Source organism: Tursiops truncatus, chromosome 4 (assembly GCF_011762595.2).
Source record: "Tursiops truncatus isolate mTurTru1 chromosome 4, mTurTru1.mat.Y, whole genome shotgun sequence".
Lineage (NCBI taxonomy): Eukaryota > Metazoa > Chordata > Mammalia > Artiodactyla > Delphinidae > Tursiops > Tursiops truncatus.
Window position 1 is genome coordinate 143,665,323 of NC_047037.1, and position 26,671 is coordinate 143,691,993.

The 26,671-nt window shown below is 54.7% G+C and overlaps 1 protein-coding gene across 2 annotated transcripts; it reads right to left on the bottom strand.

Annotated features, from left to right (window-relative positions):
• Positions 1 to 10,621: 10,621 nt before the first annotated feature.
• FTCD (formimidoyltransferase cyclodeaminase) lies at positions 10,622 to 26,671 on the bottom strand. Of its 2 annotated transcripts, none has more exons than XM_073803643.1 (14): positions 26,618 to 26,671; positions 25,792 to 25,975; positions 25,016 to 25,144; positions 24,161 to 24,249; positions 23,890 to 24,069; positions 22,727 to 22,864; positions 22,502 to 22,633; positions 17,092 to 17,153; positions 16,624 to 16,753; positions 16,366 to 16,527; positions 12,952 to 12,995; positions 12,611 to 12,749; positions 11,892 to 11,987; positions 10,622 to 10,841 (listed from the first exon to the last, which is right to left on the bottom strand). In XM_073803643.1, the coding sequence occupies exons 1-14, from the start codon at positions 26,669 to 26,671 to the stop codon at positions 10,734 to 10,736; spliced, it is 1,647 nt and encodes a 548-aa protein (XP_073659744.1). In that variant the 3' UTR covers positions 10,622 to 10,733. The 2 variants fall into 2 exon arrangements, with proteins under 2 accessions (XP_073659744.1, XP_033712282.1); XM_033856391.2 differs by having other exon boundaries at positions 10,673 to 10,861.

Sequence of the window (26,671 nt, forward strand, 5' to 3'; positions counted from 1 at the left end):
AACGCCTCTCACTGTCGCCCCTCACTGAGGCCTCCTCGCCAGCTCCCCCCCGGCAACGTCTCTCACTATCGCCCCTCACTGAGGCCTCCTCGCCAGCTCCCCCCCCCCGCAACGCCTCTCACCATCACCCCTCACTGAGGCCTCCTCGCCAGCTCCCCCTTCAACGCCTCTCACTATCACCCCTCACACACGACCTCCCCAGGTGCTCTCGCTGACCCCTCTACACCAACGTCTCTTCCCCAGGCACAGGCTCAGCCTCCAGCCATCCCTAGAAAGGCCTGGGCAGGGCGCAGGGCTGGCGGACAGGGAGAGGACAGGACAGGGCTGGGGCAGGGCCCCATCAGCTCTCAGGCGGGGTTGAAGCAGAGCTGCGGCCCCAGCAAGGAGGCTGCCAGGACAAGGAGGCTACTCCGGGGCCGACAGGACACAGTCCCACAGCTCGACGGTGGCCACTCGGGCCTGACTTAGTGAGTCCCCATCACGGCTGCCCCCGAGCACCTGAGGCCCTTCCCAGACCCCTGGGACAACTCCCTCCAGGTCCAGGACTGGTGCTCCGACCAGGCCCAGCTGACCCTCCCAGGGCAGCCCCTGTGCCCCACCCCACGGGCACTCGGCTGCCTCCATCAGGAAGTAAGATTCTCCCAGGACCACCCTGTCAAGGTGTAGCTGTGCTCCCCAGACAGAAGGGCCCATCTCCCTTCCCTGCCCCCAAGGCCCCATGCCCCACCTCCGGGCAGCCGGGGACGGACCTGTGCTCGCACGTCTGGGCCTGCTGCTGTCCAGGGATGTCAGAGGCGAGGGGCTGATGCCAGGACCTCCGGCCATGGTGTGAGGGGCCCGGGAGGGCACCCACCCAGGTGGGGATAGTGGGGGGGGGGGGGTCCTAGTAGCATTCTCGGTGAAAAAAGAGAAACAGAAACTGCAATTAGATCCTTCTCCCCTTCCCTGTAGTTGATAAGCATATATATAATAAATTTGACTGTAAAATTTTTAACTGACTCTGTAACCAAAATGCTATTATAAACAGAATTAGAAACAAACGGGAGAGGAGCAATTGGTTCACGATGGCGGAGTAGAAGGACGTGGGCTCACTCCCACTTGCGAGAGCACCAGAATCACAACTAACTGCTGAACAATCATCAACAGGAAGACACTGGAACTCACCAAAAAAGACACCCCACATCCAAAGTCAAAGAGAAGCCACAATGAGATGGTAGGAGGGGTGCAATCACAATAGAATCAAATCCCATAACCACTGGGTGGGTGACTCACAAACGGGAGAACACTTATATCACAGAAGTCCACCCACTGGAGTGAAGGCTCTGAGCCCCACGTCAGGCTTCCCAACCTGGGGGTCCAGCAACGGGAGGAGGAATTCCTAGAGAATCAGACTTTGAAGGCTAGTGGGATTGGATTGCAGGACTTTGACAGGACTGGGAGAAACAGAGACTCCACTCTTGGAGGGCACACACAAAGTAGTGTCTGCATCAGGACCCAGGGGAAGGAGCAGTGACCCCATAGGAGACTGAACCAGACCTACCTGCTAGTGTTGGAGGGTGTCCTGCAGAGGCAGGGTGTGGCTGTGGCTCACCATGGGGATAAGGACACTGGCAGCAGAAGTTCTGAGAAGTACTCCTTGGCATGAGCCCTCCCAGAGTCCTCCATTAGTCCCACCCATCAGCTTGATCATCTCAGGCCAAACAACCAACAGGGAGGGAACACAGTCCCACCCATCAGCAGACAAGCAGATTAAAGTTTTACTGAGCTCTGTCCACAGAGCTACACCCAGCTCTATCCACCACCAGTCCCTCCCATCAGGAAGCTTGCACAAGCCTCGTAGATAGCTTCATCTACCAGAGGGCAGACAGCAGAAGCAAGAAGAACTACAATCCTGCAGCCTGTGGGAAAACAAATATTCACAGAAAGATAGACAAAATGAAAAGGCAGAGGGCTATGTACCAGATGAAGGAAAAAGATAAAACCCCAGAAAAACAATTAAATGAAGTGGAGATAGGAAACCTTCCAGAAAATAAATTCAGAATAATGATAGTGAAGATGATCCAGGACTCTGGAAAAAGAATGGAGGCAAAGATCGAGACTATGCAAGAGATGTTTAACAAAGACCTAGAAGAATTAAAGAACAAACAAACAGACATAGGTAATACAATAACTGAAATGAAAAATACACTAGAAAGAATCGATAGCAGAATAACTGAGGCAGAAGAACGGATAAGTGACCTGGAAGACAGAATGGCGGAATTCACTGCCACAGAACAGAATAAAGAAAAAACAATGAAAAGAAATGAAGACAGCCTAAGAGACCTCTGGGACAACATTAAATGTACCAAAATGCACATTATAGGGGCCCCAGAAAGAGAAGAGAGAGAGAAAGGACCCAAGAAAATATTTGAAGAGATTATAGTTGAAAACTTCCCTAACATGGGAAAAGAAATAGCCACTCAAGTCCAGGAAGCACAGAGAGTCCCAGGCAGGATAAACCCAAGGAGAAACTCGCCGAGACACACAGTAATCAAATTGACAAGAATTAAAGACAAAGAAAACTTATTAAAAATAACAAGGGAGGGCTTACCTGGTGGCGCAATGTTAAGAATCCGCCTGCCAGTGCAGGGGACATGGGTTGAAGCCCTGGTCCTGGAAGATCCCACATGCTGCAGAGCAATGAAGCCCATGTGCCACAACTACTGAGCCTGTGCTCTAGAGCCTATGTGCCACAACTACTGAGTCCACGTGCCACAACTACTGAAGACCGCACGCCTGGAGCCAATGCTCCACAACAAGAGAAAACACAGCAATGAGAAGCCCATGCACCACAATGAAGACTAGCCCCTGCTCACTGCAACTAGAGAAACACTGTGTGCAGCAATGAAGACCCAATGCAACTAAAAATAAATAATAAATTTATATTAAAAAAAAAAGTAACAAGGGAAAAACGACAAATAACATACAAGGGAACTCCCATAAGGTTAACAGCTGATTTCTCAGCAGAAACTCCACAAGCCAGAAGGGAGTGGCACAATACATTTTAAATGATGAAAAGGAAGACCCTACAACCAAGATTATTCTATCCAGCAAGAATCTCGTTCGGATTTGATGAAGAAATCAAAAGCTTTACAGAGAAACAACAGCTAAGAGATTTCAGCACCACCAAACCAGCTCTACAACAAGTGGTAAAGGAGCTTCTCTAAGTGGGAAACACAAGAGAAGAAAAGGACCTACAAAAACAAACCCAAAACAGTTAAGAAAATGGTAATAGGAACACACATATCGATAATTACCTTAAACGTGAATGGATTAAATGCTCCAACCAAAAGACACAGGCTCGCTGAATGGTTACAAAAACAAGACCCATATATATGCTGTCTACAAGAGACCCACTTCAGACCTAGGGACACATGCAGACTGAAAGTGAGGCGATGGAAAAAGATATTCCATGAAAATGAAAATCAAAAGAAAGCTGGAGTAGCAATACTCATATCAGATAAAATAGACTTTAAAATAAAGAATGTTACAAGAGAAAAGGAAGGACACTACATAATGATCAAGGGATCAATCCAAGAAAAAGATATAACAATTAAATATATGCACCCAATATAGGAGCACCTCAATGCATAAGGCAAATGCTAACAGCTATAAAAGAGGAAATTGACAATAACACAGTAATAGTGGGGGATTTTAACACCTCACTTACACCAATGGACCGATCATCCAGACAGAAAATTAATAAGGGAACACACGCTTTAAATGACACAATAGACCAGATAGATTTAATTGATATTTATAGCACATTCCATCCCAAAACAGCAGATTACACCTTCTCCTCAAGTGCACATGGAACATTCTCCAGGATAGATCACATCTTGGGTCACAAATCAAGCCTTGGTAAATTTAAGAAAATTGAAATCATATCAAGCATCTTTTCCAACCACAACACTATGAAATTAGAAATGAATTACAGGGAAAAAAACGTAAAAAACACAAACACATGGAGGCTAAACAATATGTTACTAAAAAACCAAGAAATCAATGAAGAAATCAAAAAATACCTAGAGACAAATGACAATGAAAACACGATGAACCAAAACCTATGGGATGCAGCAAAAGCATTTCTAAGAGGGAAGTTTATAACAATACAAGCCTACCTCAAGAAACAAGAAAAATCTCAAAAAAACTAACTAACCTTACACCTAAAGGAACTAGAGAAAGAAGAACAAACAAAACCCAAAGTTAGTAGAAGGAAAGAAATCATAAAGATCAGAGCAGGAAAAAAATGAAATAGAAACAAAGAAAACAATAGCAAAGATCAATAAAACTAAAAGCTGGTTCTCTGAGAAGATAAACAAAATTGATAAACCTTATCCAGACTCATCAAGAAAAAGAGGGAGAGGACTCAAATCAATAAAATTAGAAACGAAAAAGGAGACGTTACAATGGACACTGCAGAACTACAAAACATCATAAGAGACTACTACAAGCAACTCTATGCCAATAACATGGACAACTTGCAAGAAATGGACAAATTCTTAGAAAGGTATAACCTTCCAAAACTGAACCAGGAAGAAATAGAAAATATGAACAGACCAATCACAAGTAATGAAATTGAAACTGTGATTAAAAATCTTCCAAAACCAGACAAAGATACTACAAAGAAAAGAAAATTACAGACAAATATCACTAATAAATAGAGATGCAAAAATCCTCAAGAAAATAGTAGCAAACAGAATCCAACAACACATTAAAAGGACCATCATACACCGGGATCAAGTGGGAGTTATCCCAGGGATGCAAGGATTCTTCAACATACGCAAATCAATCAGTGTGATACACCATATTGACAAATTAAGGAATAAAAACATATGATCATCTCAATAGATGCAGAAAAAGCTTTTGACCAAGTTCAACACCGATTTATGATAAAAACTCTCCAGAGTGTGGGCATAGAGGAAATCTACCTCAGTATAATAAAGACCATGTATGACGAACCCACAGCAAACATCATTCTCAATGGTGAAAAACAAAGCATTTCCTCTAAGATCAGGAACAAGACAAGGATGTCCACTCTCGCCACTATTATTCAACATAATTTTGGAAGTCCTAGCCACGGCAATCAGAGAACAAAAAGAAATAAAAGGAATCCAGTTTGGAAAAGAAGTAAAGCTATCACTGTTTGCAGATGACATGATACTATACATAGATAATCCAGAAGGTGACACCAGAAAACTACTAGAGCTAATCAATGAATTTGGTAAAGTTGCAAGATACAAAATTAATGCACAGAAATCTCTTGCATTCCTATGCACTAACAATGAAAGATCAGAAAAAGAAATTAAGGAAACAACCCCATTCACCATTGCAACAAAAAGAATAAAATACCTAGGAATAAACCTACCTAAGGAGGTAAAAGACCTGTAGTCAGACAACTGTAAGGCACTGATGAAAGAAATAAAAGATTTTAAAAAAAAAGACCAAACAAAACAAACAAACAAAAAAAAAAACAAAGATAACACAAACAGGTGCAGAGATATACCATGATCTTGGATTGGAAGAATCAATATTGTGAAAATGACTGTACTACCCAAAGCAATGCACAGATTCAATGCAATCCCTGTCAAACTAGCAGTGGCATTTTTCACAGAACTAGAAAAAAAAAATTCACAATTTGTATGGAAACACAAAAGATCCCGAATAGCAAAAACAATCTTGAGAAAGAAAAACGGAGCTGGAGGAATCAGGCTCCCAGACTTCAGACCATACTACAAAGCTACAGTAATCAAGACAGTATGGTACTGGCACAAAAACAGAAATATAGATGAATGGAACAGGATAGAAAGCCCAGAGATAAACCCACGCACATATGGTCACCTTATCTTTGATAATGAAGGCAAGCATATACAATGGAGAAAAGACAGCCTCTTCAATAAGTGGTGCTGGGAAAACTGGACAGCTACATGTAAAAAAATGAAATAAGAACACTCCCTAACACCATACACAATAATAAACTCAGAATGGATTAAAGATCTAAATGTAAGACTGGACACTATAAAACTCTTAGAGGAAAACATAGGAAGAACACTCTTTGACATAAATCACAGCAAGATCTTTTTTGATCCACCTCCTAGAGTAAGGAAATAAAAACAAAAATAAACAAATGGGACCTAATGAAACTTAAAAGCTTTTGCCCAGCATAGGAAACTATAAACAAGACGAAAAGACAACCCACAGAATGGGAGAAAATATTTGCAAATGAATCAACGGGCACAGGATCAATCTCCAAAATATATAAACAGCTCATGCAGCTCAATATTTAGAAAACAAACAACCCAATCAAAAAGTGAGCAGAAGACCTAAATAGACATTTCTCTAAAGAAGCCATACAGATGGCCAAGAGGCACATGAAAAGCTGCTCAACATCACTAATCATTAGAGAAATGCAAATCAAAACTACAATGAGGTATCACCTCACACCAGTCAGAATGGGCATCATCAGAAAATCTACAAACAACGAATGCTGGAGAGGGTGTGGAGAAAGGGGAACCCTCTTGCACTGTTGGTGGGAATGTAAACTGACACAGCCACTATGGAGAACACTACGGAGGTGCCTTAAAAAACTAAAAACAGAATTACCATATGACCCAGCAATCCCACTACTGGTCGTATACCCAGAGAAAACCATAATTCAAAAAGACACATGCACCCCAATGTTCATTGCAGCACTATTTACAATAGCCAGGTCATGGAAGCAACCTAAATGCCCATCGACAGACGAATGGATAAAGAAGATGTGGTACATATATACAATGGAATATTACTCAGCCATAAAAAGGAATGAAATTGGGTCATTTGTAGAGACATGGACGGCCTCTCGTGAGCGCCCCAGAGCCGGACAAGCCCCCCCAATCCCCGCACCCGGTCCTGCGGGAGAGGGTGGGCGCGGCGGGTCTCCCCTCGCTCAGGGATCGGTGCCCCGCGTCCTGCTGTGCGGTGGGCGCCAAGCAGGGTCCTGGGTGCCGCCCCGAGATGTCCGGGCGCCGTGGGGAAGGAGAGCGGAGACCCCGCGTTTCCAAGCCACACACACACACACACACACACACACACACACACACACACACACACACGGCGAGACCCCAGGCGCCTCGCCTTCCAACCCCTCCAGAGGAGGGACCTGGCGGAGGCGCGGAGCGTCCGGATCAGTGGGCTGGGGTGGAGTAGGGCCCGCGCAGCAGACGAGCTCCCAGATCATGAGGAGGGCCTCCTGGTCAGGGACGCTGTGATTTCCAATAAAAATAACGACCATGAGCAACTACAACTGCCTCACATGCAAGCAAGAAAGAGCGGATGAAGGGAGTCGTGAAGGAGCCGCGGTGCCGCCTGGGCAGCCCGGACCCTCGATGCGCCGTCTGGGGGGTGGATTCTAAACCCACCTGCAGTTCTTCCCCTAAGCCTCTTGGAAGGAACTCCATCCCTCCCCATACGGGCCTGCAGGTCCCCTCCCCAGGACAGCCCCCCACACCACCCCCGCCCCCACTGCTCCACGTGTAGGCGGGGCCCCTACGAGAGCCTCTGGCCTGCACGGTTGCAGGCCCCTCGCCTGTGCCCACACTCCACTGGGAGAATATGGTAGAGGTAATGGAGACCCTGCACCCCAAGCTCACGCCCTTTCCAGAGTTTACCCCTTGAGGACTTTCCTGGAGCTGTCCTTGCATTTGCACATATACACGCACACCGGCTTGCACACGCAGACAAGCACACCCACCACACAACTGCTCAGACACTGTCCTTGTCAGTTTAATTTGTAGGAGCTCTTCTATTGGTCATAGTAACTCTACCTGTTATCTATGTTGGGTTTTATCCTTCCAATAGGTTCTTGACATTTACTTTGGGATATGATGTCTTTTACCAAAACAAGTTTTTTTTGGGGGGGTTGGGTTTTTTTTAATAAATTTATTTTATTTATTTATTTTTGGCTGTGTTGGGTCTCATTGCTGCGCGCCGACTTTCTCTAGTTGAGGCGAGCGGGGACTACTCTTCGTTGCACTGCGCGGGCTTCTCATTGCAGTGGCTTCTCTTGTTGTGGAGCACGGGCTCTAGGCACGCAGGCTTCAATAGTTGTGGCACGCAGGCTCAGTAGCTGTGGCTCGCAGGCTCTAGAGCGCAGGCTCAGTAGTTTTGGCGCACGGGCCCAGCCACTCCGCGGCATGTGGGATCTTCCCGGACCAGGGCTCAAACCCATGTCCCCTGCGTTGGCAGGCAGATTCTTAACTACTGAGCCACCAGGGAAGCCCACAAAACAAGTTTTTAAGTTTTTAGATAGTAAGACTTCCCTGTAGAACAGTTGGGTTCTCTGGCTTGCTCAAGGAGGATATACTCCCCAAATCATTTTCTTTTAATATCTTGTATGGTTACCTAGCAAGTACATTCATACTTTTTGTTTCTCCATGTGCACAGCCTGTCTGGAAGGAATTTCAGTGTGTGATGATTTTTTCAAATTATTTTTAACAGGAACTTCCTGGAGGCAGGAGGCTACAAACACAAACACGTGAATATATATTCTTCATTCCTCCTTCACTACGTAAAGAGAGCAGATCAAATGCAGCCAAGGACGCCCCCTGGGAAGGAGCTGGAGGCTGGCGGATATTTAGGGCCAGTCTAGTGCCCAATAGAAAAACAGGCTACGCACATGCACAGACTGCAGAAAAGGGAAATCCATCGTTAATGATATGAAAAGACAGTCAACCTCAGATATAACAAAAGATAACTAAACCATACTGACACCCATCTTCCACCTCTCAAGGCAAAACCCTCAGTTGGACAATACACTCAGTTAGGAAGTGTATCTGTCAGCTGCTGCTACATAACAACCAGCCATGACGTCTCATGGATGGGACAGTTGAAATTTATTTCATTCCTGAATAAGCCAGGGCAGCTCTGCTTAAGACTCCTGGGGCTGCCTCAGGTCCGACTCTCACCGAGGGGCTGTGGGTCAGTGGGGAGGCTCAGGCCAACGGCAGTGGCCACCTGGGGAAAGCTGTCCTCGGGTGGAGGTCAGGGGTTCCCAGGCAGGCAACAGGTGAGAAACAGGTGAGTCTCTTCTGGCCCAGTGGGCACCGTGCTCACCCCCTCAGCCCCCATCCCAGCATCTGAGAGCTAGGGACACACTCCACCGTCAGTGGTGAGAACTCCTCCGAGCTCTGCCACGGGGACAAGGGGAGATTGAGTGCAGTGGTGCAGCTGCTCGGGAGGGTGACACCCCAGGACTCAGCGGTCCCCCCACCCTGTGAGCCTTGTGCAAGACGCACGCGAGGTGGAGAGACACAGCAGACGCCAAGGGCACACACGACCCCGTTCACCCAGATGTCAGCCCACGGGGAAAACTGAGCCTTTGCGTGGGGAGTGTGCCCTTGTGCCGGATGGCCTACGGGAAGCCAGAGCGCGGTCACCGTGGAGCAGGGCCGTTGGGGTCAGGGGTCAGGGTGAGAAGGGGTCTGTGACGGGAGAAGGCCGATCAGGACATGCACCTTCCTGAATGTATCTTCTATTTCACAATGCAATGGTGAAGGAAATACGGAGAAAGGATGAGTGAATAAAGTAAGTAGGAGTCTCTAAAATAAAAGCTGATGTGAAAGGTCCGGGCCATGGCCTCCAGGCTAACGCGTTAACTAGGAACAAAAGTCAGCATTTGATCTGCTCTCTTAACGCAGTCAAGGAAGAAGGAAGAGTATATATTCACATGTGTTTGTGTTTGCATAAACACTGAATGGGCGCAAAGAGGGAATTCAGTGATTTCCTGAAGAGGTTACGCAAGGGCTGCTGGGGACCCGGTGGTGGGGACTCCCTGCACAGCCCTGGTTTTTGAACTACGTGATGCGTTGCCTATTTTAAAAGAACAGGTTGGGGCCCTCCTGCAGCTCCTGGTGTCTCCTGGCCCTCCTAAAGTAACGCCGACGCTCACGCGCTTACAGCTCCAAGCCTCAAGGATGCTGCCCTACTGGGGCAACACGGCTGCCTGCCCAGGCCTCTCCCACGATCCCCGCAGGGCCCCCCACACACCTCTCACCCCCCAGGATCCCTCGTCCCTCCCTCGGGCATCATTGGCTCTGCAGCACCTGGACCAGGTCGGTTGCCCCCAGCCCAGGGGGCTCTCCACCGCACCCCCACCTCCCTCACTGCCCAGGCCCTGCAGGGACCCTCCTGGGACCCCCACCACTGGGCCTCAGCCCCTGCGCTTCCACTGAGGGAAGTCGGTGCCCAGTGCCCAGGACCCTCCTCCCAGAGCCCAGGTCCAACGCTTTGAGCTCTCCCACCAGGACGTGGGACCCGGCCGCATGTCAGCAGCACCTCCCCAGGAACTCCCGGCCCTCTGCCTGTCCTCACCTTGGCAGGTCCCCGCCCATCAGGCAGCGCGGCCTTCACCCCTCCATGTGACGGGCTCTTTCCCCAGGACTCCAGGTGCTCTGGGACCCTGTGTCACCTTGGGCTGCACCTCCATCTCCCCCACCTGCCTCCCCACACTGGCACCTCACGGGGTCCCCGTCCCAGCCGCTCAGCTCAGCCCTCCCCCAGCCCACCCACGGATCCCCTGTATGCACCCCACAGGCACCAGCGTGTCCTCACTTTACTGGAGGCCCCAGGTGACAGAAGGTGACACCACGAACCAGACACACCTGCCCCCCACACCCTCCCCTCTCTGGGCCCCATGGGATGTGTCTGGAGGGGCCTCAGGGGGAAGCAGAGTCCAGTGAGGTTCCCCGCCCAGCCATCACTCCCGCCGGGCCTCCAGCTGGTCCAGCACCAGTGCCGCCTGGGTCTTGGCTTCCTGCAGGAGGCTGGAGATGCGCTGGCGGACCTGACAGACACAGGGGCCCCGTCACCACCCCAAGCCCGCCACCAACCCCGCTGGCCCCACCTCCCCGCCACCTCCCTGGGCTGTCCACTCTGGGTGACCCCAAGCCCCTGACCTAGGGGTCCCCAGCTCCTCATGGGTCTCTTGGTGGTGACGGGAGGGGCCCCTCTGTCTTTCCTGAGATTTGGGGCCAGCCAGCCCCCACCCTCCCGGTCTCCCCACTTTAGCCATGACTGCCAAGGGCAGGGCTGTGTCCTTGAGGACTTAAGGGCCAGAGCTCAAGCGGCCTGTCCATCATCTCAATGCTTCCATGGTGGACAGGGCCTTCCCTGATGGCCAAGCCCAGCCCAGCTGGAAAGGCAGGTGGGGACAGGCTGACGCTCGAAAAGGCCATGGCGCCCCCATTCTGAGCCGCGAAATCACTTTTTAAAGATCGTCACAAGATCACAGAGACACATGGGCAGTGGCCAGGGCTGGGAATGGGGGTGACTGTGGGGCATCCTTTGGAGTGATGAGAATGTTCCAGGCCTTGACAGAGGTGGTGGTCTCGCAACCCCGTAAGTGTGCTTAACGCCACTGAATTGTATCATCTAACACAGTGAGCTGCACGTCTTGTGAATTTTCCTCCAATAAACAGTAACAATGAAATGATCACAAATGCTGAAGTGGGATCATTGCTTAGGCTGGAGACTGTTCTTTGAGACCCTGTGCTGCCAGCGCTACAGCCCAAGCCACCTGGGAGAAACCCCTGCCCTGGCCAGAGCCCCCTGGGAGGGAACTAGGGGGTGCCGGCAGGCCCCCAGGCCACCTGCCTCCACAGAGGCGCTGAAAGACGGCCCCAGCCGTCCCCGACGCCTGCGTTCTGCCGGCCAGGCCTCGTCCACCCTCAGGAGCTGGAGGAACTACTCATCTGATGGACACTTCCCTCCCTTGAGGACCTGCTGGCCAGGTGCCCTGGGCCCCAGGTCTGGGAGCCACGGCCCGAGGGCAGCCTCCAGTGCCCTCGGCGGGCCCGGCCCACACCCCTGCCCACCTGGTCCTTAAACGCGTCATCGGTGACATCCTTCAGGTTGATGAGCACATTGAAATACGCGCCAAACACACCCGTCTCCAGGGCCTTCACCGCCACCTACAACAGCCAAGGGGCAGGGCCCTCGTCGGTACCGGGGGGCAGCAGGGCCTTGCCCTGCCCACTCCTCAGCCCAGGGACACGGCCTGGGGGCCTCACGCCTCATTCGTGAAGACGGCAAACTGACCAGCCCAAGGGTTCCCTCCAGGCGGCAGGGCCGGCCCTCTCCCCACAGAGAGAAGCAGCTCGGCCTGGCCCCCTCCAGAGGCGGATATAACAACCAGCCCAAGGAAACGAGGCTCCTCCCCTCAGGATGGGCTGCGGACACGCAGAGCCGGCCCTGACGTTCCTGGTCCCCAGCCTCTGCGCACGGCGCGGGCTGCGGACGGGGTGCCTGTGCACATCTGCAAGCCCCTGGGTTTTCTGGAAGAGGGGCGGTGGGAAGGAGGGAAGGGACGGGGTCTGCGGGATGGTTAGGGGTGGCCTCTGGAGACACACTCGAGTTTCTGCTTCTCTCTGCCGCGCGACCTTGCACGAGACCGTAATGGGTGACGGAGCCGGCCCTGCGGGCTGAGACTGACCGAAACGCCCTGTGAGCGCTTGTGCCTGCCCGGCTTGGTGAAGAGCTGTGATGCCCAGTGCCCCTCCGCAGGTCGCCCCCGCAGCGGGGCTCCACAGCGTACCTGCAGGTCCGACCGGCAAGCCAGGTTCGCGCACAGGGCCAGCTCCTGCAGCGCCGGCCACAGCGAGGTCACCGTCTCCGCCAGCGCCAGGGGCACGGCCACCGCCCGCCTCAGCCCCTCCTGCAGGGCAGCCGCGCGTCTGGAAGCAAGAGGGTCAGTGGTTAGAGCCCAGGGCGCCTGGACACTGCTGGACCCACCTGATGGCTCCGCTCTGAGCAGACGGAACCAGGGTGGGGACCACAGGGAAACTGTTCTTCAATCACAACACACCCCAGTGGGGGACTGACTGGTACCAGGGCCTCCTGAGGCGTCCGGATGTCCGCAGCCAGCGCTGCGCTCACCTGTCCTTGTCCTCAGGTGTGTTCTTGGGCAGCTTCGTTGCTTTCTGCCGGAGCAAACACAGAAACGCGCGGGTGACTGACTGTGATGAGGGGACACGGGAGCCTGGGGCAGGGAGGGGCTTCACGCAGGGCCCACACCACCCCCGAGGTCGGTTCCGTGGATTAGAGCCCTGGGCTCCTGGCAGAGGAGGGCAGGCGACCTGGCGCAAGGCCCCACGTGGTCAGCACTGGAGGCTGGAGAGGAGGGTGGAAGGGAGCGGGTTCTCCAGCCCCAGGCCTCCCAGCCTCCAGGCAAGGCAACCGCACAAGCCCCGAAGTCCAGGTGTCATGGTTCAGGCCGTGTCCGCGCATCCCCGAGGGGCCACACAACCCAGGCCTCCTCTGAGGAGCCATCAGCCCATGTGTCGCCCGCCTCGCCGCTGCCGGGCAGGCCTCCCCCGTCCCGCACCCCGTGCTGTGAGCACCCGTCCAGCCCCGCTCGCTCACACCAGCGCCCGAGGCCTGCCCGCGTGCCGGGTCCAAAGGCGTAGCTGGTGGGGAACATGCCCTGCTGGGTTGAAGGTTTCGCCAAATCTCCGCCCAAAACCGTTAACAGTCAGCGGGTCCATCAACGCTGCATGAGCGTAAAGGATCCCTGGACCCGACCGGAACCAGATTCTGTGACCATCCTGGACCCGACCTGAGCCGGGTTCTGTCACCATCCTGACGTCCCCTAGTCTCCCCGGGCGCCGCTCCGGCCTCCTGTCTCCTGTGACACGTGTCTTTTCCGTGTGGACCCACAGCAGCTCCTCCCGGACACGGGGACCTGCCGACTCTGCTGCCGACCCAGGTCAGGGCGGGGCTGGGGGGGCAGGAGGGTCTCCACTGGGCAGAGCTTTGCTGATTTTAGTCAGGTCTGACTTTCACGTGGCCACGCCGGTGTCTGGCTGAGGGGGGCTGCCCGCCCTCAGGGCTGCAGTCTGAGTTATTTTCTGACTCACGGTGAGGTTTCTCTGGTGACTCCACCTGAGGTTGCACATGTATTCGGTGCAAGATAAGGATGTTTTCTTATTTTTGTTCAAAAGTCTGTCTTCCTGCTGCTCACTGGGGACCTAGACCAGTGCAGTGCCTATCATACTCACACGCGTGTGTGTGTGATCGCCGGTCGGGTGTGTGTGTGATTGCCGGTCGGGTGTGTGTGTGATCGCCGGTCGGGTGTGTGTGTGATCGCCGGTCGCGTGTGTGTGTGATCGCCGGTCGGGTGTGTCTTCAGTCTAACCATTCTATGTTAGGTTTTCTCTACACCACACCTCTTTGCTGACTCCTCCTCCTCCTCCTGCCTTTGGGTTGGGTCTCCATGTCCCTGCTGCCCCCAGTTGCTTTGCGCCTGTCTTGTTCTAATCTCCAGCGGCCAGAATCTCTCATATTTGTTCTTAATCACGTGTTGTTCCTTACATGCACACTGACACCTCTACTCAAGCCCCTCAGCATCTGAAGCGCCTCAGACCACAGACAGCTAGAGGTGCCCTGAGAGGAGTGCAACAACTCTGGCCTGGGGAGGCCGTTTAAACTACGACACAACACCAAGGAAAGAGCAAAAGAAAGACTGAATATTCGACGACATGAAAACACAAGGCTCTGACGGTCAGGAACCAGCACAAGCAAAGTTGAAAGTCAAACAAGCTGAGACTCCCTGGCTTATGAAAAGGCCTGGGCAGCCCCACACAGAGCCGAGAAGAAAAGGACACCTCACTTTCCTGAGAAGGAAATAAAACCGCTGCAGAAAGTATGAAAACGCTCCTCCCCCTGCCCCGCCCCCGTGAGACGCTCGCACCAGGGCAGCACCAAGAGACGCACGTGACCACCAGGTCCAGTGGCCGCGGCGTCGGGGCAGACGGCGGGAGGGCCACTCCAGGGCTCGATCCACACAACCTCTGCAAGGGCCACTGGGCAGCACCCTCCACGTGGGAAACACACCCGCCCTGGGGGGAAAGCCCGTCCCCGAGTCGCTCCTACAGCCCGTCCACCGAGTGCCCAGTGACGGAGGCCAGCTGTCCACACCGCCTGTCCCAGGTGCTGACTGGACCTGGCCAGAATCCCCAACAGGGCTGGTCCAAGGCCTCCACCCCAGGCGACCCCAGAACACCGGGCCACTGAGCCGGGGGTGTCCCTGCTCCAGGAGGACATAAGGTGAAAGATGCAACTGGACATCTGCCTGCCGCCACTTGCGTAAGAAAGGAGGAGAAAGGGGAGACCCAGTTCTGCCCAAATGCACACAAACATCTCAGGGAGACGTACGCACTGGGGCTGCACCTGCTTGGGCAGGGGGACAACACACCAGCTGCCCTCTGCCCCTGTGAACTCTGAACCCCTGAAGCTTTCACCCATTTTAAAAAGCAAATAAACGAAATTAAAACATAAAAGAGCATAAGGGAAAGGTGTCAGTCTCTGTACCCCGCCCCCGGGGACCCAGCTTCTGTCGCAGGGTCACCTCCTCCCGCAATGCGACATCCTAGACTGTCCCCGTGCGGATGTGGCACTCACGTCGGGGCAGCCAGCGCAGCAGCCCCCGAGGTCGCCTGGCCCAGGTCCTCCTGCCCCGTCCCCCACCCACCCCCGAGGCGGTTCTGGATGCCTGCTGTCTGTCGGGAGCTCATTCCTTCCCGGGCGTGTCTTCCTACCCCCGTGGGGTACGAGCGCCCTCATTCCCGCCTCTCCCGGGTCCTCTCTGCTGTATCTGCCTTCAGACACGCCTGGGGCTTCTTGACCTTGAATTCGGACCTCGACCTTCCTGCAAGTTCCCCATCCCCCGCCCGGTCTGACGGACGTCCCTCCTCCGCTGCCCCCTGGATGGGCACTGCCTGGATGCAGCCGCCCACGTCCTGTGCTTCTGAAAGTGCCCGGCTCCCCGGGGGCCCTTTGTGTCTCATGGCTGAACATCTTCTCTGATCTCTGAGACCATGACCCACAGCGTTTCTTCTGTGAAGATTCCTGTTCCCGCCCTTCCCGGGATGGGAGCTCTTCCTTGGGGACCTTGTTTTCCTCCGGCATCTGCAGGTCTGGGTGTCACCCATCAGCGGGACTCAGGGACGTGGGCAGGGGGACGCTGAGCCTGGCTGACCCTCAGGACAGGTGCCCTTCTTGCCCCTCCCCCAGCCTGCAGAGACCCCGACCTGGAGTCACGCCTGCACCACACCCGCCGAGCTTGGCCCTGCACGAGCGGGGGGAGGGGGGTGCCCAAGAGGGGCTAGACCACTGTCTCCTCCCTCCAGCCCCCGGGGTCTATAGACAACTGTGCTCGTGGCAGCCCCTCCCCCTCCCCCTGTGACCCTGACCCACTTTTCTCTCGTCCGGACCCCGTACTGTCCACCGACCCCACTCTCCCTCGGGGCTGCCTCTGCGGGGCTGGTGACGGAGGCCCGTCTGCACGCTCACCAGGTAGGCCTCGAAGGCCCGGGCGTCGGCGTCCACCATCGCGGTCAGCTCAGTCAAGGCCGTGTGGAAGGGTGGGACCAGGCGCCGCACGGTCGCGTCCAGGTGTTCGAACTGGCGCCGCCCGTAGGTCATGAGGCCGGCCATGGAGGCCAGCGCGGCACCCTGGGGAGAGTGCCCTGTGCGTGGGACCAGCCCCAGGCTGGGCGACGCCCCCAACCCCGGCCGTCCCCCCCGCATCCTCGCCCAGGCCCCACTCACCATGGCTGCACTGGCTGCGGCCACGGAACCGCCCCCTGGGGCTGCCGAGCGGGCGCCCACCTCACGGACGAAGGTGCGCAGGGGCTGGTCAACCAGGCTCTGTTCTGGGCCGACCTCGGGGACCAGGTACCTGCAGGGGTGGGGCTGGGAGTGAGGGTCTGCATCGTGCAGGGGCGGGAACAGGGTCCTGGGTCGTTGCAGCCAGGCCGTAAGGGTGGGGTTGGCCAGGCTGGGGGCCCCTGATTCGCACCAGTGTGTGTGGGGGGCAAGGATGTGGGTCCAATATGCAGAGTGGCTGCCCCGGGGAGGGGCTGTGACCAGCCAGGAGCTGCGTGAGGACAGAGTGGGACCTTGTCGGGACCCCACTGGGCCCCCCAGCAAGCTCCCAGCCCCACGCCTGGCGACAGAGCAGAGCTCTGGAGGACTGAGGGGGTCTCCACGCAGGGGCGGGGGGCGGGGGCTGCTCACTCGATGATCCGCTCCTTGGGGTTGAAGGGGGACAGGGAGTCCAGGCCCAGCCGGTTCACCACCTGGAAGAGGGGCCGGTGAGTGGAGTCCCCTTGACCGGCAGGTCCCACCCCTGCCGCCCGCGGGGCACCCTGCCCTGGTGGGGAGCCTGCAGGGCACAGCTGCCGCACCCCATGCCCACCAGCAGCCCTGCCGGCTGAAGGCCTCACTGACAGCAGGCACCCTGCCTGGGCTCCGGACACACCACCCACCCACCGTGCTGCTCCAGGGAGACCAAGGCCCGTGGTGACCCCATCCTGCCCCCACAAGAGCCTGTGCCGGAAAGGGACCAAGAAAACTGCCTCTTTGGACAGGATTCCAGCTCCTCGGGTGTCAGGGTCTCTCTGGTTCTTAAAGGCCGGGAGCTGCCTGATCTGCCCAAATGTGAGACTTGATATGTGAGGAAAAGTGCATTTTACCCAAATTCAAAATTAAGTTGGAAATATCCCCATTTTGGAGTAGAATTCTTTCCACCAAAAACCACTCAGGACACTTTATAATGCTCAATGCCATCACACAGTTCCAACCCCTCTGAGCCACACAGGTGACATGTTCCACACAAAACAGAAAATGACAAGCGCAGCTTGAGGGAAACGAAGCAGCAGGTCCCCGGGGATGGTCATGAGGTCTCCCTGAGGATGTGGAAATGGGGCAGAGAGCGCCCAAGGGCTGGCGGTAGAGCCGGCAAGCAGCCCGCCTGCCGCAGAAAACCTCAGAGTGAGGAACAGAACTGTCAGAATGGAATTCAGCACCCGGCAAAGCTGGCAGCAAGTAAAGGAAACCATTCACAGCCAGAAGTGACCAGAAATGCCCAGAGAGACCTCCTCTCCCAGAAGCTGGGTCCACCCTGGAGACATCTGTGACCTCTCACGAGTAGGGGTGGTCTCGAGCCCACAAGAGCTGTGTCAGACGGGAGACCCTTGAAAGAGGACATCTCCAAGGATGAATCTTGGAAAAACCACCCATCACAGGAAATACTGGGATACTTCCCAGTCTCGGCCTTCCGTTTGGTGAAGCACGAAAACAAATCTTTCCTGGGAATTCTAACCTGACGGGGAGGTGGGCCACCGTTCACACAGAATTCTCTTCCTGTGTGGCACCAAAGCTCCAAGCAAAAGGCTCATCTAAAGTGGCCCAAACACCTAACAGAGGCAAACACAAACTAAACCAGGTGACCAAGAATTACCACAGACGAAACTCTAAAGAACAGGCCCTCACGATCCAAAATCACAAAGCGCGTGAAGAAGCAGCACCATGAGAATCAGCAGACACAACAGTCTGCAAAATCAGACCTTCAAGGACTGCAGACCTCAGAACTTTCAGATAAAAAATATAAAATAATATGTTTTAAAAGACAGTAGAGGGCTTCCCTGGTGGCGCAGTGGTTGAGAGTCCGCCTGCCGATGCAGGGGACAAGGGTTCGTGCCCCGGTCCGGGAAGATCCCACATGCCGCAGAGCGGCTGGGCCCGTGAGCCATGGCCACTGAGCCTGCGCGTCCGGAGCCTGTGCTCCACAACGGGAGGGGCCGCAACAGTGAGAGGCCCGCGTACCGCCAAAAAAAACAAAAAAGAAGACAGTAGAGAGCGTCAAACACATTAATAAGGAATAAATAAATGTGGGAGAGGTGAAAGCTTCTTAGAGAAAAAGGATGAAGTTAGAAAATTCTCGATGCTCCTAATACTTGCGGCTGGAATTTTAAGAGGAGCAGGTCACTTACACATTCTTAAACTACCTCCCCAGGGAGTCCTTATTAACAACAAAAGGAAAACAGAAACACTGCAGTGATAACCCTGGGTCAGGGATACCAGCTTGACCAGAGGACCCAGGTAACGCCCTGAGGGGGACACTCCATCACTTCTGTGCTACTCCTGGCGGAAACGCACAAGCACACACAGCCCTGAGACAGGTCAGACCGGCACCCAGCGAGCGGCGCTTCACGAAGCCACCAGCCGGTGCTCCACAGTCCGTCACGGTCAAGGAAAGACGGGGAGAACTGGGGACCTGATCCAGATTAAAGGCCATAAAAGACAAGCCAGCCGAACCCTCTGCTGCTCTGGGGCAGACCATGGACAGGGGGGTACGGATGCGATTTGATTCCGGTCTGCAGATTAGACGCCAGGCTGTACGTGTAAGAGAACGTCCTTGATCTTAAGAATTACACCCTGACTAAACAAGGGGTAAAGGGCACAGTGTCTTCAATCTACTTTAAAATGTTCCAGAAAAAAATATGATTATGCATGGAATACAGAAATAGAGTGATACAGCAGATGGGGCCAAATGCAACAATAGGTGAACCTGGAGAGCATAAAAGAGCTCCTGGTACTGTGCTCGCACCTCTTCTGTGAGTAGGAAATTACATCAAGATAAAAAGTTACACAAAACTTTGTAACTGCTAGAAAGAGAATAGACCCAGCCATAAACTGCATCAGTGATTGCAAAATGAAGGCTGAGAAAACCACAGTGAATACGGGGGAAAGAAAGAACAAAAAAGGCAGAATATGTGGAAGAAAATGCTACCGCAGTGTAACAGGTGTCGGTAAAGTGAAAGGACCAAAAACTGGATCAAAAATACAATGGAAGAGAATATTCCTGAAGCTAAACAAGAATGAACCTGTGAATCACGAGAAACCTTGTTCCAGAGAAAAAACTGATGTGGAACAATCCACAGCAAGACTCCTGTGGCAGCGTCGTTGACCCTCAAGGATAAGGATGGAATTCTTCAAGCATCCAGGAGAAAGAACCGGCCACCAGGTCAGGGTTAGTCTTAGACCTCCGCACAGGGACATTCACTCCAAAGGTGGTAACGACGTGTCTGCAACGTTCTCAGGAAAAGACTGGTGACTTGAGGTTTCGGTTGTCCTACGGTCTTGCAAGCATAACATCACAGAAAGACATTCCCAAACCTGCCAGAACCCACAGAATAAAGCCCCTGTGAGCCTTTCTTTAAAAATCTGCCTGTCTGTGAAATCCAGCCAGACAGATGGGAAAGGACAGAGATGCATAGTGACCTCACTTGTGTATAGAACCAAGATTAAACATCTGTGGGTATTTAGTATGTGTGGATATGGGTACAGAAGGTCAGTGTTATACACTGACAATGTAAAAATAACAGCAAAGCAGTTTAAATCTGGAACAGAGATGACCACTCACACAAGCGCATTAATTTTTTTGTCTCTCTTCACCAAGAGTCAACAGACATTGTCTAATATTGATAAACAGCTAAAGGATTAAATACATTATTTAAACTTAAAAAGTTAAGCACCTAGAACTAATAAATGAATTCAGCAAGGTAGCAGGATACAAAGTCAACACACAAAGGTCAGTGCATTTCTAAACACTAACAGTGAACAATCCGAAAAAGAAATTACAAAAACAATCCCGTTTCAATAGCATAAAATACTTAGGAATTAATTAACTTAACCAAGGAGGTGAAAGACTACAACGAAAACTACAAAACGTGATGAAAGAAGGCAAAGACAAATGAAGGGGAGCACGGCCCACGTCCAGGGCTGGAAAGACGGTGCTGTAAGACAGCACCACCCCCCAAAGTGGCCTGCGGAGTCAGCGCGAGCCCCGTCACAGTCCTGACAACGTCTTTTGCAGAAACAGGAAACCCCATCCCGGACACTGGTGGCAGCTGCACAACTTTATCCACACACACCAGTGGCCAGTGCACTTCAAAACGGTTAAAAGACGACAAAATAACCAGCTCCCTAAAAAATAGCACAAGTCTAAAAAATCAGGAAATAGAGAAGCAAGAAAGACAGCAGTAAATGCTGTGCAGTTACTGTCTCATTCATTTCCTGTGTCTCACGTTATGGGAATGTAGATTCTTTTCTTAAAGTGTATATTATGCTTTCAGATGATTATGTCTTCAAAGCTACACCACTGAGTATAAGCTCTGTTGGCTTCCGCCAGACAGCAAAAGGCAGACCTCCCTCCACCGCACTTCACAGATAGTACGTTTCTGACAAATTGAAGGTTTGTGGCAACCCTGCTTCAAGCAAGTCTATTGGCACCATTTTTCCAACAGCATTTGCTCACTTTGTGTCTCTGTGTCACATTTTGGTAATTCTTGCAGTATTTCAAATCCTCCTCCGGCACAAAGATCAGGACTCTGTAAGCTCAGATGATGGTTAGCATTTTTTAGCAATAAAGTACTTTTAAAGTAAGTATGTACACAGCTTTTTTAGACATAATAGTATTGCAAACTTAATAGACTACAGTCTAGTGTAAACATAACTTTTATACACACTAGGAAACCAAAAAAATCGTGTGAGTTACTTTATTGTGATATTCGCTTTCTTGCAGTGGCCTAGAACCAAAGCTATGCTATCTCCAACGTGCCTGTGCTGATAAAAATTAAGTCAAACTGATACATTTGGATAAAGTTTTTAAATTAATAAATCAAAAATAGAGATAAATATATTGTTATCAGGTAATTACCAGAATTCCTAAAAATAGACTAACTCCTCCATACAGCCCAAAGGAAACCACATACTCTCATGCTTAAAACTAGGACAACAGTAAGTCCAGACATACCTGCTAAATTAGTAGATACAAAAGGATAAACTCAACTACCAAAAGCTTTCAGAGAGGGCTTCCCTGGTGGCACAGTGGTTAAGAATCCACCTGCCGATGCAGGGGACATGGGTTCGAGCTCTGGTCCGGAAGGATCCCACATGCCACGGAGCAACTAAGCCCATGCACCACAACTACTGAAGCCCGCGCGCATAGAGCCCGTGCTCCGCAACAAGAGAAGCCACCGCAATGAGAAGCCCATGCACTGCAACGAAGAACAGCTCGAAGAACAGCTCCCGCTCGCCGCAACTAGAGAAAGCCGGCGCCCAGCAACGAAGACCCAACGCAGCCAAAAATAAATAAACAAATAAATAAAACTTTCAGAGAAATCCAATCACGCGTTCATTATAAGAAACGCCCTCAAGACAAAATGACTCTGAGGCCAGAGCAACAGGACTGAGAAGGACGGCCACACCCAGAGCAGGCGGTAGGACCTGGGACCAAAGGAACAACTTTGTGAATAACCCATGGACACTAGATTCATGCACCCAAATCCCAACAGGCAGGGAGCGGACGAGGGGCAGGTCCTTCCATCCGCGGGACGCGGCTCCAGGACAGGCACCGGGCCCCGTCCTCTCCGCTGAAGTTTCACAAGACTGAACACATTTTAGGTCACACAGAAAACCTCAACAGTGTCCCCCAAGTGAAAACAGTGTGATCTCAACTTCCAGGCACGGACAAGAAAACAAAGAAGGAGGAGGCCTGGCCCCGCAGACAGGGCCCCAGGCCCGGGGTGCAGGCGTCCGGAGCCCCCGACCTGCTCCCTGACTCACCCCCAGCCCCACCCACCAGCCGGAGCCGCTGCCCCTCCTCCAGGACGAAGAGGTTCTCCTTCTCGCAGTAGAAGGCGGCCACGTCCAGCAGGGCCTTCAGAGGCACCAGGCCCACCAGCTGCGAGCCCACCACCGGGAGGCTCAGCTCCTGCAGAGGTCAGAGTTCAGAGGTCGGAGGTTGGGGAGTCAGCGCCCAGGGGGCTGGGCTTGAGAGACAGGGGAGGGGACCCACCCTGCTCACCTGGGCTTCTCTGCAGGTCTCCTCGTAGACCGTGTGCAGCCCTGTGACCTCAAAGTCCAGGAGGTTCATAGACACCTGAGCCAGGTTCTTCTCATCCAGGTACCAGCCGATGCCCTGCACCTTTCTCAGGCGTCCTGGCTGCCAAGGAGAAGGCTTGCCCAGCCCGGCCCCGCCCAGCCTCTCCTGCGCCCCGCACTGAGAGCCCCTTGGCCCTGCATCCCCCAGCCAGCCCGAGGGCTCCCTTCCACCCCAGACACCCGGACCAGGGGGGCCGTGGCCTGAAGACCGTGCGGTGCAGCCAGGCAGCCGGCTTCAGGCAGGTCTGTTCCTCACTCGCCCATTCTCATCTGAGCCGGGAAAGGGCCTGCCCACCACGGGAAACCAAGGCCCCGAAGGGTCAGTGCCACGGGGCCCGCCCTGCACAAGCCACAGGCTCAGACCAGGCCGGGCGGCCCGGGCATCCCGCCCACATCCCTGTCCTGGGGCGGTCTCTGCCTCCCACCCCTTGCCCCAGAGGCCAGCTCCTGGCCCTCACTGCCTGGGGTGACTCAGTCTACCGTTCGGGCTTAGGCAGACTCTTGGCGTCAGCAGAGCACAGAGAAGGATTCGGGAGTTGCCGTGTTTTTGTATTGTGTTTGCAGACAACTGAGTGTTCAGCACGGAAGCTGGGCTCCCAGGGCCTCAGCTGCCTGGAAGGCCCAGGGCTCTGGGAGTGGGGCCTGACAGGTGGGCAGGGCCTCCTTCACCGGGTGTCTCTGTGTCTGTGTCCAGCTCGAACTTTCTGCAGGAGCGATACTCACACTAGGTGACAGCTATGATGGCAGACTTGGTGGATCAGGGCACCTGGGGGTACCTGGAAGTACCTGAGGCATCTGGAGGTACATAGGGGCACCTAGGGGTACCTGGGGTGCAGAAGCGGCTGTTTTCCTATCAGTGTGGAAATGATGCAGTATTTTAACCACAGCTGCAGCCCTGCAACTTCCATGGAAAATGTCCTTAAAGACCTGCTCCCCAGCTTCAAACCCTGGAACCCCGACCCTGCCGGTCCCACGTGGCGTGGACCCCGAGGCAGGCTGGTCAGCAGCCCCACGCACGGGGCAGGGCCTGGGCCCCCTCCGGCGGCGGCACGGGTGCCCTCACGGCGACCCCGCGCCCGCCCTCACCTGGCCCGCCCCGCGGCCCTGCTCCCGGAGGTCGAGGGCGATGCGGTGCGCTTGCTCCCTGGTGCTGAGCAGGTTGACGTTGAACGCGATGAGGAACTTCCGCGCCCCCGTGACAGTGGCCCCCCAGCTGGGGACGAAGGAGCTGGGGCCGAAGTCGGGCGCCCACTCAGCCTGCTTGAGCTGTGGGGGGACCAGTGGGTGAGGGAAGGCGGAGGAGGGCCCACCCTGCGGGGTCCGCCCCCAGACTGCCCACTGGGAGGGGACACCGCACCTTCTCAGGCAGGGCCTCGTACTCGCCGGCCCGGATGGCCGGCAGAGACTGGCGGCTGGCCGTCCGTGCTGCCTCGCCGTAGAGGTACACTGCAAGGGGCCTGGCCGGTCAGGCCCTCGGCCGGCGGGCGCTGCAGGACCCCCATTCCCGCAGCTCCGTCTTGCTGGCAGCGCCCCCATCTCTGAGCCCCGTCAGATGGGTGTGGGTGGTCGCTGATGGGCACTCTGTATGGGCCAGGACCCGTCCTCTGCCCACCCCTGCTGCCCCTGCACAGATGCCCCAGAAAAAGCCATTGCCCGCCCACAACAGGGGCTGGAAGGATATTCGTGTTTCTCTCCAACGTGCATTTTCATTGAACGAGCAACACGCCCGCAAATTAAGGAACGAGGAGGAGAGAAAACAAAACTCACCACCAGCTCTGACACCTGCACAGGGCAGGTGACACCCGTCCATCAGCCACATTGCAGGGGGCTGGACCTGTGCCCGGGCTCACAGGTCCGCCTGCTGCCCTGTGCTGGGCTTTTCCTTGATTTGGTTAATTCCCCAAAGAGACTGTTTAGGGGTCCCCGTCCGTCCTGCTCAAGTCCTTTACAGAGCGGCTCCTCGGTCCCTGCCTCCCTGACGGCTGGGACCCTGTCCCTGTGGTTTGTCCCATTGCAGGAGAAGCGGGACATATTCCCACCTGTCAAAAACCTGCATGGTAGGGTTTTTGGGGTTTTTTCTTAAAATGCATTTTTAAGGATGCAAGAGCAGAGAGCCTCAACGGATGGTTGAGGCTGCTGGGAAGTGAAGTGAAGTGAGGAGGGGCCGGCTGGGGGAGCCCCTGGGGTAGGCCGCCCTTCCCCAGGCACGCACCTGGCACACCCAGCTCCTCTGCCAGCCGCTGGCCAAAGGCCTGAGCACAGAGCACGCATTCGTCCATGGTGACGCCCCTCACTGGGATGAAGGGGCACACGTCCAGGGCGCCCATCCGAGGGTGCTCCCCTGCACAGAGATGGGGGCTGAGGAAGCTGGGGCCCGGGTGTGGAGCTCGGGGCAGACCCTGCACTCCAGCCCCCTGCACACGCACACCCGCACTGACCACAGGGCCCCGGGAGAAGCAGCCCCCGATTTCTGCGGCATCTCAGGGGTAAACCCCTCCCTCTCCTAAGAGCCGAGAGGATAAGTCCGAGCCCTCAGGGAGGGGCGCTGTCACCCGGCTGCCTTACAGAGGGTCCTTCTCAGAGCCCAAGTCCCACTGCGGGTCAGATGGCAGCTCCCGCGGCCCCCTCCCCCCAGGCGGTTCCTCTGAGATAAGCCTCCATCTCTCTTCACCAGTTGGGATCTCTTGTGAATTCCCTCCCCCTCTGTGGGCGTCCAGAGACCCTGCCCTTTTGACCAGCTCCCCGTGTGTCCACCGACCTTTGACCCTGCCGCCCACAGAATGTGTTTGGTTTGTGGGCTGTTGACAGATCGGGCTGTGTCCCCCGCCCCCGCCCAGGGCCTGCACAGAGTGCGATCACCTCTCTGCCAGCCACTCCAGGGCCCCCTGAAACGTGGACGGGGTCCAAGGAGCATCCAGCCAGTGCGATGGCCCCATGCCCCTGGGGAGTCCTGCGGGCGAGGCCGGCCGTGCGCACTCGGGCCCTCACCTCTGTGCCTGCCCATGTCGATGAGCCGGTGGGCGACCCGGGCGGCGTTGAGGGCCCCCTCCACCACGTCCTCGGGGCGCCCCACGAAGGTGTAGACGGTGCGGTTGGTGGAGGGGCCAGCGTCCACGTCCAGCAGCACGCAGCCCGGGGTCTGCACCACCGCTCGGGAGATGGCGTCGATCACCTGGGGACAAAGCCAGGCCTGCGCCTCGGTCTCCCCATGCAGAAGAGGGGGCGGGAGCTGCAGGGGCCATGCCCGCCCTGCCCCCATTCAGACACGATGCGGGCGAGGACCTGGACATATGGGGGCCGGCACCCGGGCAGCACCCTCCGGGAGAAACTGAGGCAGGAAGCAGAAACCGGGCGCAGGGGCTCTCAGGGCCCCGAGAAGGTGACCCACAGGCCAAGGTCACAGAGGGGCAGGGCCCCAGTCCACAGGCCACCTGTGTCTGGGGGGTGGAGCGTGAAGGGCCCGGAACCTTCTGAGGCAGCAGGAAGGCCTGCCCAGCTCTCTGTGCCTCAGTTTCCTGCAGGTCACGTGGGGATGAGAGCGGCGCCCACCTCAGAAGGTGGGGAAGGGAGACGGGGTACCCCCCGGGGACCCTGAAATGGCCCTGGGGGTCGGGCTTCAGGGGCCCTGTTTTCACACAAGAGGCCAAGTGACCCCCCTGGACCCCAGGCCCAGACCTGGGCCAGGACCTGGCTGCCTGACTGCTGCCACCTTCCTCACCCTTTCCAGAGAAGACAATCCCCAAACCGCACACTGAGCCGCATTCTCCTTGCCCTGAGCCCCTACACCGCCCCCCGCCGCCCCCTGGTGCCTCACCTCCTGGTTCTTCCCCTCCGAGAAGTTGGGGACACATTCTACCAGCTGGGACAT